Source organism: Podarcis raffonei, chromosome 1 (genome assembly GCF_027172205.1).
Source record: "Podarcis raffonei isolate rPodRaf1 chromosome 1, rPodRaf1.pri, whole genome shotgun sequence".
In the NCBI taxonomy this organism is placed as follows: Eukaryota; Metazoa; Chordata; class Lepidosauria; order Squamata; family Lacertidae; genus Podarcis; species Podarcis raffonei.
In genome coordinates, this window is record NC_070602.1 from 98032213 (window position 1) to 98046204 (window position 13992).

General features: G+C 38.4%; 1 protein-coding gene across 1 annotated transcript in view; it reads right to left on the bottom strand.

Moving 5' to 3' along the window:
• LOC128422168 (von Willebrand factor D and EGF domain-containing protein-like) overlaps positions 1 to 13992 on the bottom strand; it is a 205846-nt gene that overhangs the window by 38912 nt on the left and 152942 nt on the right. Inside the window, exon 22 of the mRNA XM_053405830.1 lies at positions 6099 to 6968. Coding sequence (XP_053261805.1) covers positions 6099 to 6968 — 870 coding nt within the window. The remainder of the gene's footprint in view (positions 1 to 6098; positions 6969 to 13992) is intronic.

Genomic DNA, 13992 nt, shown 5'->3' on the forward strand with positions numbered 1-13992 from the left:
TTTTCTCTTTGTGAGTCATCTTTCTCTTTTCATCGTATCTTAAATTGTGAAGGGCACTGCATTTTTTCACTTCCCATGCCAAATCACTTCACCTATTATTTCACACATTTATACAGAATATGAAATTAAAAGAAATCTGCTGCTTGTTAGGAAACCAGAGTTGAAAAGTGAACATCCTAGTTAGAGAAAACATAAGAAAGATATATAAAGTATAACAAGCAAGCTGTCACCAATAATAAAAAATTTTTTTAGTACTAAATGGCTTTCCAAAGCCTGTTCATGTCTCTTATGTGACAATTTTCTTCCCATCCTACAAACTCTCCACAACTTATTTTTTTTAAATAAAATGACCCATTTTTGCTCACATTTTCTTATGTTGGCAGAAAATAGTAATAAGAACATTATTTCAGCAAATTGACAATTTTATTGCAAAAAATATATATCGAAGTAAAGCTTTTTCCAAACTATTTCCACCATATAAGGATTCAATGCTTTATGGTTTCAATGGCCTTTAAAATATCAGGGAGTGATGATATGGTCACCACAACGTTTGAGTTCCCATTTTTAATGTGAGAACATGGAAACTGCTGAGTGAATGGGGAGGCATCTCTTGTGAGCCTAAGGAGATTCCTGTTTAATACAAAAACTGCAAGTGACGGGGGTGAAAGGGGGGGGTTGAAGGGGGAAAGATATGAAACAAAAGTGATGTCAGCTAAAATGGCAAAGAATAGAGGAAGTTTCTGATCACCTCTTGATACCCCTGCCTAATTTTTAGATCACCACTAATTTTTCATTCAAGATTGGGAAAGCAGCTAAAGCTCATTTAGATTTCCAGCCCAAAGTTTTCCATGCAAAACTCCCCACAGGTTACCACAATGGTCAATCTACACACAATCTAATAACATACATAAAAACGGTTACATATATAAAACTAATTCTCTTTATATAAGAATTTTGAAACGACAACAGCACATTCATAGAAGGAATTGAAATCCAAAACATATACCAACTGGGATAAACATTTTAGAAGGATTGTTGAAAAAGGAATGTGTTTAACAGGTACTGGAAAAGCAATAGAGCATGTAGGTATTAGTAAGTTTTTAAAAAAAGTTTAAGGATCTAAAATAAATGCATCACATTTTCCATATTATACAAGAACAAAGAAAGTGCAGAAACTCCTGTCTATACTGCTGACTTTTGTTTCTGGATGGACACACTACAACCCAAGCACAGCTATGCTGAAATCATGGAACTGCTCATTGTTTGGGTTGGAAGGTGGGGGGGGGGGGAGAAAAGAAACAAATAAGTTCTATATCCAGATGGAGATGGACGTGGGAAGTTACTGTAGCATTTCTTATCTTTATCTGCTCAACTGCAAACATCATTCCCAAGAACTGAAAGCTCCAAGATCTTTTCTAGACTTTGGGGGTTTCTAATTTTAAAAAATCATTTTCATTTAACTCTTTAATTCACTGTCTTCTTTGTATCTAGTGAGTCTCCCAAACATGTTGAAACCACTACCTTATGTTTGAGTGGCTCAGTTTCACTTCCACCCAATTTCTCTATTAGATGATGTGATAAGAATCATAACGTTAGTCCTGTAAAACTATAAATGCAATGTGCTCAAGTACTCAGATAGTGTGAATTCACTGAACTAAGAGTAATTTACATCGAAATAAACTTGCAGATCTTTAAAAATCACTTTTATTTTTAAAAAATAAAACACCAGGCCATATTTGCTGGCCTCTCCTACATAGCATCTGGGATACTCGCAAAAATCAGTGCTGTGTGGTTGCACTTATTTTGGCATTCAGAAATACAAACAGCTTATGTAAAATAAAATAAAAATTAACGGTAGATTTATTACTGAAACTATGATTAGCATAAATGAAACAGCCTATGCAACATTCATCTTGTTACTCTGGATGCGTTCTGATGAAGGTGAAGCTGCATTCGGTTTTTTACTTCACCTAATTAAACAATTAAGGAAGATACAACCTGTTCAAAACAGACCACAGACGTCATTAGAGAGTTTCATGTAATTACTGATCACAGTCCCATCAAGTGCTGTTGCTGTGCAATCACTATTTAAAATGGATGTACATGAACAAGAGTGGTGCCTGGCGGATAATAGCCATAGTAAATTATTTATCAACATCTAGAATAATTACATGATAAAATAAAGCCTGGTGTCTGGGGCCTGCGGACAAGCCCAGTGATTCTCAACATTTAACTGCATATGATATGATTGAAGGAGGTACTCTAGATTATGTGGTTTATGGACTGCGGCCTATAATAAAAGCTAACACAACTGTGGCAAATGGATGGCAGCCTTTGTCCAATAGAGGTTGCTGTTTCTAATAAGCTTGAGTAAAGCGTACCACAATATTTTAAGAACCATATTAGGCAATGTAAACTTTGAGGCATGACAGCTCAAAGCTGTCATGAATACAGATGAGAGGTATGAGGCCCATTTGATTAAGACATTTGAATTTATTACTGAAATTTAAACTAGTAAAATACTAGCGTTAACATTTTATCTCAGCCATGAAAAGTTGCCTCATTTTAATCTTCCTTTGGGCAACAAAGCCACAGTCATAATCTTTGTACATCTATCTGGATATTCCGTTGTAAATATGCCACTGGTATAAATCTCAGGGGAGAGGAATTACATACAAAATACAATTATTTCTTGCATGTATTCATAATGATGAAAAGTTAATTTTGTCAGGCACAAGTGCTACTCAATGTTTAGCATTCTTATCCTCAATTTATTCCCTCCACAAGACATTTATTTACTGTATTCTACAGATCTCTGAAGGCCTCATTTGTCAAGAATATTACTGTAGGATTTTGCATTACTTTATTGTTTAAACACTCTAACTACCTCAGCACCCTGGCTCCCACCACCAGGAGTTAGGAACTACTACTACTACTACTACTACTACTACTACTACTACTACTACTGTCCTTAAAGATTAGCTTGTTCTAGCAGACATAACAAAATATCCAGTCTGCAAACCTAATTTTTAATATTCACATTTTGACATGCAAAAAGCAACAGACTCCACCCTGAGCTATCACAAAGTCTGCCACCTGGTACCTCAAAGAAGAAATGTCTGTCCATGTCCTTGTAATAAACTGTGCTTAAATGCAGTGCCTGAAGTGGGTTTAAAAAATGGAAATGGGATTGCTAGGCCAGACTCAGTTCTATCAGCCTGAAAGAAGTGGAATGGTACCCAACTATAATCACCACTTAAAATAAGGCTTGTTTGATATTTTGTTGGTTCTTTGAGAAGCATAGATACACACAAGCACTTCATGCCATAAAAAAGGAAAGAAAACAGCAAGAGCCTTTTCCTATTTTTTATTCAGTGCAGCACATATTCTGGTGCACTGCGCTGTATTTCAGAAGCACTACAGATACCTCACTTGCAGATCCTGCATAGGTAGAATATTCATGACTCCTTACGCCCTAAATCAGTGGCAGCTACCCAAGATATGACTCGAGTGATACAATTAGTAACTATGTAAATGCTTTTTAAAAGAAAGAATAGCAGGCACAGAACAGAACCCTAGCTGGTGTGTGTGTGTGTGATGGGTTTATTTTCCTGTAACAATTTTATAAAATTCCACTACCTCATGATTTGGGAAAAATGCTTCTGTAATTCTGGAAGCACAAAACTGGGGGGAAGGGGAAAGGAGGAGAGAGAAGGAAAGGGATTTGATGGCATGCGAGAACAAAGAAGGGTCAGATAAGAGTAATGTATCTGTGGAGGCAGTTGCTAGCACAGAAGGCTGAAGGAAGGTGGGAAAAGGAAATTTTGAAACAGGGAGTTTGGTTTTTGTTATCAGATTAATTTATCTGAGCCCAAGGATTTCACACACCAGAAGGTCAAGTGGCACATCGGGGAAATGTTTGAATGTACAGTGTGTGGCATGATTAGGGTCTGGTGCTATTTTTCTTCATTTCTGTAAACTTTGAGCTTTTAGAAACCAGTGAAAGGTTTTAATTGTGTGGAAGGCTTCTAGTGTGGGTGGATGATGGATTGTCTTTATTTTAAAGGAGTAGACTTTTGTGCAATTGGGAATATAGTTTGGAGACTAAGGATTTCACATTGTATGGAAAATAATGGCTATATTTGGGGAGCAAAAAATAGTGCATGTGTATATGTCTGTCTGTCTATATAATTTTACTAGATGTCGCTGTGTTGGTTTTGACACTGATTTTGTTTCTTCTATGAATGCTGAGTGTCTAGGGGGAAGGAACTGGTCCATTATTTTCCTGCAGTAATTTAACAAACAATAAATAACCCTCATGGTCAATCTTAAAATAAATAAAAAAGCAATCTGTATTAATTCAAAGGGGACAATCAGCATATGCTGATTGAAAAAACCTGTCACACAGTTTTTTAAAAAATGCTGAACTGTATTTTGTAAACTAAAATATTAACTATGAATGAAAAAGTACCTCACAAACTACAGAGTAATTTGTTTTAATAGAACAAGGTAACAGAGATTAAGTAGTTAATAACCAAATATACAAAGTAACCTATTAGCACTTGCTTTGGCCATGAATAACTAGCATCTGACTTACAAGCATCTATTTTCAGGTGCATCTATGAAAACTTGAGATAGGCAGTGGTAAACCTGCCTAATATATGGGGTTAGACAAGTCCTAGGAACAGCAGGTGAAGAAGCTACATTTCTTGGGCAAATAGGCTTCCATGCATATGGAAATTTAATTAGATTAATAGCACAGGTTATTTAATAATAAAATGATGAATTTAATTTGCAAGAAGAATTTCGAAAGAGGAATATACCCAGTCTCCCGTAATTGTGTATAACATTATTTCACTGTGCTCCTTTAAATTGTCTAATTAATGTGCTAATTTAAGCAGGAAAGTTAATCATCTTTTTCATAATGCAACACAGTGATTATATCTCTGGAGACATGTATATCAGGTCATAGGACAATTATCCCCTCCTCACCTCCAGACTACTAGTGGAAGATTTTAAAAGTTAAGTTATAATTTGGTATAATATAGGTTGTGAGTAATTGTATAGCTAATAGACATATGGTACATTCTGTTAGTTTCATTTATGCCTGTTTTAACGTTACAGATGACAATAGATGTTTTCCCATTTTTTCATTCAAGTAATTTGGTCATAAATTTCAGTGGTCAACTTGTTGAAGGAAATAGACTCTACTTCTAAATGTTGTGAATTCAGACATTTCTCCCTCTATCTCTCATACCAAATAGTTGTTCCTAGTAGTTGCTCCTAAGTGTCTAGCAGTTGCTAGTATATCAGCACATGATCCATGATTCTGGAATATCAAAAACAGCCAGAGATGATGTTGGAGCCATTGGATGTTGGACCCAGACATGCCCTTTGTCAAATGGAAGGGTTCCTTCCATTCATGGAAGGGATTCCAATCCAGTGTAGGCTGCCAGGAAAGGAAGGCAGGGAGAAAAATTTCACCAATTCCCCCTTCCCCTTGTTCCATGTGCCAACTTCTGCACTGTTTCAGATTTCCTCAACCTCCAAAGCACCTTTTCAGGAAATATGGAGGAAGTAGAAATCTGCAAAAAACAACAACCCAGCTTCCTCCCCTTCCACTGGCACAAATGTCCCATGGGAAGTTTCATTGTTCCTTAGAATAAAGAAACAGTGACTGAACAGGCATATCTCAGCCACATCAATCCAATAAGCTATATTTTACCCTTTATCCTCTACTCATAGTTTATTCTCTGCATAGCTTTCCTGCTGCAAATTAGGCAGTGTGGTCTTTATGGATGTGGCAGAGTCTACCTCACCAACTCTGACCGCAACAGTTTATTTATTATTTGTTCTATTTATATTCTGTCTTATATCCCACCACAGTTCCTGATACATTAATTGGAATAAAGATTGTAAACCCATTTGCACACTCAGACACCTGAGCTATATACACATAGTAGATATACTTAAATAAGTTAGTATACTCACATACTTATACACTGTAAGTGTAAATGTGTTATATAAGTAAAACACCAACCCAGCACTTGAAATGACTGAAATATTAACACAGGCACTACTTTCTTCCCGTCTCTTACCTTGACATTCAATTCCATCACCGCTGTATCCAAATGGACAGGGCCCACATCTGAATTCCCTGTCCTTTGTTGGCTCACAAAGCACACCACTGAAACATGGTGTATCTGCACAGGTGACTTTCTTCTCAAGTAGCAACCTATCAATTGGTGTGGAAAGGCCCAAATGATTGGCTGGGGAGGCATGAGGCTTTCTGCCCCAAGATGTCCATACTGGAATCCTTGTTTTTGTAGAAGCCCCTGCTGGGCGGATGGGGCCTTGTGGGGTTATACCAGAAAAAGTAGCTTTCAGATGGGATGAGGAGGCCAATGGTGTTGCTAAAACAGAAGTACCTGGGCGGCCTGCTTTAAAACCAAGAGCAGATCTAGTGTGTGAAATCGCAAGAGACTTTTTCCCAAAAGACTGTCCATCAAATGAGGTATGAGTCTGCAAATCAGCATGTGGCCTTGTATTTAATTTCTGTTGAGTGGAAACATTTTTTCTGGCAAGTGACTGGGCATGACTCTTATAGTGTGATAAGATTTGGGCTGCCCCTTGGTGAGTTGTTTCATGGTGCAGAAGAAGGCTCTGGGTGCTATTTTTTGCTTCATCTAATGAAATGCGTCTGTGAAACAGTTTGGAATTCAAAAGCAGCTTCTTCACAGATGATGCCTGAGGCCAAGATTCCACTCTTTCACTGGCTAGTGGTTGAATATCAACAGTGATAGGATATCGAGCTGTAAGGAAAGTTGTTTCTGGTTTGGAGATGTGAACTTCTGAGAGTCTCGAATCAGTATTATTTGATTTCTTTAAGTCATCTTGAGTGGAAGAAACCTTAACATCCCCGGTGACTTTCACTGGTACATCAGTCACACTTTGGGTGGACCTTGACACTAAACAGAAATAAATACAGATCAGTAACAGGAAGTATTTAACATTTGCTAGTGGCATGGACAGCCTTGACATGGGAGATATGTGGTCAGGATCTCTTGTGGGTTTGATTGGGGAAGTGGTGCTGTGGAGAGATTGTAACCCTTTCCTCTTTTGCCTATCAAAATCCTTCCTGAAGGAGGGGGAAATAAGTAAGTGTGATACTGGCTCTTTCTTGTATGTCACCCCTTTCAATCTAACTTAATAGCATCTTGGAAGGGGGAGAATTTCTATCAGGAAAACAACTGCTTTCTCAGTATGCCTTTCCCCCTTTTCTATAACACACACGTGAGTGTTAATTAGTAAAATAAAAACTTGAGTGCAAGAAGGTGGTCTATTTTAAGGGTGAACCTCAGCAAAATGACTTGAGAAAGATACTAGAATGCACTTTCCAACTTTGCATACCAGTTCAAATTATCACAATTATATAAATACACTGTAAAGGATGTTGTCAGGATGATCTTTTACTTAGGACCATAGGAATCTAAGTGAGAACATTGTAGCCCAATATTGTCAACACTGAATGGAATCATCTCTCTAGTATTCAGACAGGAGTCTTTCTCCGCCCTTCCTGGAGATGCTGGGGACTGAACCCACCAGCTTGCGTGCAGATGCTCTATCACTGGGCTATGACTTTACTAGATTTTGATGTGTTTGCAAAAATAGTGCATATGATAAATACCTTTTTGAGACCTAGAAATGCATGCTATTTCTTAATATACTCTTTACTGTCACCCCTCTCCATGGGAGAGGCCTTTTCCCATCAATACCACCCCTGCCCTCCCTTTCTGAATAAGGCTACAGACTTTCAAGACTGGAAGTGCCTTACAAAATCAAGCTGCCATTCAAAAGCAGGCTTATCCATGCATCAGCTCTCTTCTGCATAGTACTTTCCCCGATTTAATGCATAGAATCGGCACTGCAGTGAGCCAGTAGCACATCATGCAGAAATCAAGGACAATGGAGGTCCTAGTGCTACAATGGATTCAGAAAGAAATTTTCTCCTACATCAGTGTTACTGACAGCAGGCAGTCCTGATTCCTTACCAAAGTTTTTGTATGTTATTTTGTTTTAAACATCTACTCTATACGTTTCCCTATAACCATAGGGGGCAGCTTATAGCATTAATGCACCACAAAATGGAGCTGTTTGGGAATATCCATAGTACAGTTGGGTCTTCACCACTGTGTGCACTATAGAGATTGCCTAGTGAGATTTTGAACTGATGAATAAAATGCAATGGGAACCATAACATGGGGATGTCTGTTGAAAACTGCTAGTGTTGGAATAAATTTCCCGTTTCCTCTTCCATTTAATTCTGAACTGTACTTTTGCCGGCAGGATAATCACATTATTTCTCATTTGAAGCACTACATAATTTACCAACCCCTGAGAAGAAAGTAGGTTTCGTTAATAGAAATTAGAATCAGGGCAGCATTTTTTAATTATTTCTTAAAGTGGCACTTTTTGTCTAACAAAGAAAGGTTGAAACTGCAAGGTTTGTCTAAGGTCATGGTTCATATCTTCAAATCGTATTTCATGCAATCAATCAATACTTTTAAATCTATATACCATAAATCTATATGCAGAGGTGGAGCTGGTTAGACCTATTCATTTTGCTTATTTAACCTACCAAGTAATTAAATATTGGATTGGATGGGGGGAAATACCAATGACAGTGTTCAAGGTCAAAGTTGACTTTATATTCCCCTCCACAAAGTGTTTTGCATATGCACTACCAAACTAGATTTCCTTCCTTCCTTCCTTCCTTTCTTAAAGTGTCATGCATCTTTGGAAATATGTAAGCAGAATGAGCTACAGCTGGAGTGACTTCCTCCTAATATGAGTATTTGGTATTATGGGGAACGTCAGTGTCTTTGTAGCTTAAAAAAAATCAAAGGGAAGGGCCATGGCCACATTGTTTATTACTTATGGCAAGTGTGTTGCAGAAAAGGCCTTTGGCTAGTACTTAAACAATTTAAAATTGGGTGTGTGTGTGTTATATTGTTTTGTTTGGTATTATATTATGTATCTTTGTGTTTTTATATTGTCTTTTATATTTATATTTATACTATGATCCTCAGATGAAAGGCAGTATAGAAACCAACTAACTAACTAACTAACTAACTAACTAACTAACTAAGTAAATAAAGTGTGCTTATTAAAGAGTAGCATTTATTGCTGGGGGATCTACCTGCAAATGTTCCTTTGAAACATTGACTTGGCTATAATTGTAAATTGGGGTAGTATTACTCATGTTATCTACTTGCAAGGAATCCCAAACCTGCTTTTCTTCCTATCTTAGTTTTCAGCATCACTGGGTCTGAAAACCGTAGATCAGGAAAGTAGCCAGAGTGCTTCTATATGACTGGAAACATTATTACATGCTTTGGTGACAACCAGGCTAAATTATTACAACAGGCTTGACACAAGTCTGCCTTTGAAAAGTGTTTGGAAATCACAGTTGGAACAAAATCCTGCAGCCAGAATTTGGGCTGGGGTGTGTTTACTGGAGCACGTGACTCCACTATTGGACATTATTTATCGGCTCCCTCCTTGTGTTCCATTTGTGAGCACAATTTGAAGCATTGGTTTTTACCTTTGAAGTCACAAATGGTTTAGGGAACACCCCTATCCATTGCCTATCCATGTAAATTTGGCTATCCTTCCACTGGGTGGTAGGTGTGATTGACAGCTGATGTCTGCGGCGGGGTGCGCTCCCGTTGCTCGGTCCCAGTGCCTGCCAACCTAGCAGTTCGAAAGCACCTCTGGGTGCAAGTAGATAAATAGGGACCGCTTACTGGCGGGAAGGTAAACGGCGTTTCCGTGTGCTGCGCTGGCTCACCAGATGCAGCTTTGTCACGCTGGCCACGTGACCCGGAAGTGTCTCCGGACAGCGCTGGCCCCCGGCCTCTTAAGTGAGATGGGCGCACAACCCTAGAGTCTGTCAAGACTGGCCCGTACGGGCAGGGGTACCTTTACCTTTACCTACCAAATGACTGAAGAGGGTTTTTATTGCCCTTCTACCCATGAGAGTTAGAAACTCTCTCAATTCCTCTCCTTTAAATAAATATTTAGATATCGATATAATGAAATGCCTCAATAGATAGATGCTTTAGCAGTCCTGTTCACAATTAAACCTGTGTTACTTCCACCTGGGCATTTACCCACCATTGGATCATTATGAGCCGCTCTGACTGGCCATGCTGAATATTTCTCCCACTTGGCTTCCTATTTTCTTGTCACAGCTTTACAATGCACTCTATAATTTTAAGAATGCATCTCATTATTAAGACAATTCAATAAATTTTCAATTTGTATAGCTTTAGTATCGTTAACATTCAGTGGCACATTCTGAATAGCTCATCCTTCATTTAGAAAAATGACTGCAAAGAAACATTTCTCTGACGTATTGTGCTCTGTGGTTCATTACTTTAAACTAGAAACATACGCCACCAACACCACATATGCCTTATCTAAATTGTCGGGAAAGTATAGAAAAATGATATTAGTCTAAGGAGTCTTGCTACAAGAGTGTAAGATATCGTCCCATCTTTCCATTTATCTCTCTTCGCCTCTTTATTAACCGCTTCTCTGGGTTTCCCCTCTGAATTTCTTTTGTGACACAGAGAATCTATAACCTAACCAGGCTTTTTAAAAAAAATAATAGGGGGAACCAAGAAGACTGAACAAGTCAACAAAATTATCAAAGAGAAAATGACATGGTATGGGCACTCAACAATGTCAGAAGCCATGTTTTTATATGCACTGGTGCTCAACACTCCACATACGTCTGTGTGTGTGTGTGTGTGTGTAGTGTATCCTTCTAGTCAAGTATAACTATATGCTAAAATTTAACAGGTTTCTACTAGGGCTGGGCGATAACTGGTTTTCAATAGTGTGGTATATCACCAGCTAAACATCGTGATATATAAACATATCATGATATCTGAAATAAGGAACTACACAGAAGTGAACAGGACAATGTCCTGGCAGCTGCTGCTGCTTAAGGGTCTAAAACAGGTAAATGATGATATTATTAATCACCTCAATGTACTACTCAAATTCACCAGACAAACTTTGCATGTACATGTGTATACATGACATCTATTTAAAAGGTGGCTTCCAATGTGACTGTGATCATGTCAACTAATTCACTCAGTCTCCTCAAATGATTCGCAGATCATTCAGATTCTGTGTCAATGAGGAAATTCAGAGGAAGGAATTAAGTCCGTATAGTTAGAGCTATGGTTTTCCCAGTAGTGATGTATGGAAGTGAGAGCTGGACCATAAAGAAGGCTGATCACTGAAGAATTGATGCTTTTGAATTATGGTGCTGGAGGAGACTCTTGAGAGTCCCATGGACTGCAAGAAGATCAAACCTATCCATTATTAAGGAAATCAGCCCTGAGTGCTCACTAGAAGGACAGATCCTGAAGCTAAGGCTCCAGTACTTTGGCCACCTCACGAGAAGAGAAGACTCCCTGGAAAAGACCCTGATGTTGGGAAAGATTGAGGGCACAAGGAGAAGGGGATGACAGAGAACAAGATGGTTGGACAGTGTTCTTGAAGCTATGAACATGAGTTTGACCAAGCTGCGGGATGCAGTGGAAGACAGAAGTGTCTGGCGTGCTCTGGTCCATGGGGTCACGAAGAGTTGGACACGACTAAATGACTAAACAACAAAACCTCTTAACTACATTCATTTCCCATTTATCTTCCTTTCTCAAAAAACTTAAACTGCTTATAATTTTGGTGTAAAGCAAGGGTGAAGAACCTCAGGCCTGAGGGGTCAAATGTAGCCCTCCAGTCCAGCTCTCTATCAAGCGCTTAGCACCTTCTTCAGGCTATACCCTTCTCCAGAACCTTCATTGGTCCTAAAATGAATATATATATATATATATATATATATATATATATATATATACACATACATACAGACACACACTGTATAAAATGCTGTTTCATTATTCTTGTTGTTGTATGCATTATCATAGTTTATTTTTATTTTTTCAGTTAAAATATAAAACAATTATGTGTGATGACCACAGGAACCAGTATATGAACCAGGCAGACATGGATTAGGATGCAGTTGCAATCCTAATGACATCCAGAATTCATTTCCAGTCAATTAATGGGATTTAATTCCAAGTAACTCTAGTTAAAAATGGACATATATCTGTTCTCCAAATCTCAAAGATTTCTCAGCACATCTCCATGCAGTGTGTGTGTGTGTGTGTGTGTGTGTGTGTGTGTGTGTGTAAGCATTCACTGGTAGTTTACTGGTGAGATGTTTTTAAAAGTTTAGTTGGAATAAAAACGGTGGCAAAGGCTTCATTGCTGCCAAGTGAGTGGTGCTAAAATCTTGAGTTATTTTATAGCGAAAGAGGTTGTATTAAGTGAGAGCAATCTATTTACCCATGTCATATTAAAGGACTTATTTATTTGTCTCAGAGTCCAGATCATTCCTTGGTTTTCAAATGAAAATCTTTCAGAACAGTGTAATTGACATTTAAATCCATTTATTGCTGCATTTGAATAAAATGAGATCAAAGAATTTGAAAGCTTCAATCATTAAAGCAAACACAGTCCTGGCATGCAGCAATGATGAGGTGGAGTGCAAGTCAGAGGATATTTTTCTGAACTGTATAAGATGTGAGAGGAAATAGCATTTAATTCTAGTTAATCCATTTAATGGTTAAGATATTCCCCAAATGCTGCACTAGATATATCCCTCTCCGTGCCAGCTACTTCATTATGAAAAGGGCAACATAAAGCTACAGAGAGCATTTAGCAGGAGGAAGCAATCAGAATTCAGGGCTATGGTGAGTGTAACATTGCACTGAAAAGCAGAAGGATATGCTGAACATAAAGGAACGATGAAGAATTGGGTAGGACACCAAATTCCACTCTTCTCTCCTCATGTTCCCTACATAAGTAGGAGGAAAAATGCTGGAAGGCCTATTGGCCCTCATGTACTTGGAATAACATTACATCACGAATGCACATTGTCAACTGGAAAACAATCAGTAAAAAGAGGAAAGCAATGGTTATTTTTGGACACCTGTCAAATTCACAATGAAGTAATCCATTTTCACGGATCATTTCTGAATCAGATGTGGAGAGTGCTGGCCTGCCTATCATTAAATTCAGAGGATATTAAGTACATTTATGTCCCTGTAGAAAATTAAATGTTCCTAGGTTATTCATGCTAGTTAAATAATGTTTAGCGTAGTAGCAGTAAAAACTGCCAATGATGAAATAGCAATGGTGGTGATTATGTTTGTTGACCACGCACATGCCAGCCATTAGACCTGTTCCCTTACTTCTGCTGTGGTATCCTTCAGTTATGTAAACACGCCAGATGGGAGTTAATAACAGCAGGGGGCAAACCCTGAGTACTCCAATTTCTGACAAAATATGTGATATATATGGGTCTTTGCAGCTGTCTACTCTTCACACATTGACTTGTCCTAAAATGTTTATCCCATGGATGATGCCATAAAACTACTTATGCATAAGTATTTGGGGGATGCTGCTGGGACATCATTAGCTCTTCTTCATTCCTACAAACCAGACCAAATATAATATTAGCCAGATGAAAGAAAGGATTGTCCCCCCTCCCAATATCCGATCTTTTAGATAAGAAAGTTGACAAATTTCCTTATGCAACCTCCCTGGTATGTCTTTCCAGCTTTCTGCAGCACCTGAAATTAGCATGAAAGTTTTGGAGGCAGTTTGAGAGAAGGGTGGGAGAAATTGAGTACAGTGGTACCTCGAGTTACAAACGACTCAGGTTACAAATGCTTCAGGTTACAAACTCCGCTAACCTGGAAGAGTTACCTCGAGTTGAGAACTTTGCCCCAGGATGAGAACAGAAATCGTGTGCCGGTGGTGCAGCGGCAGCAAGAGGCCCCATTAGCGAATGCACGCCTCTAGTTAAGAACAGCTTCAGGTTAAGAACGGACCTCCAGAATGAATTAAGTT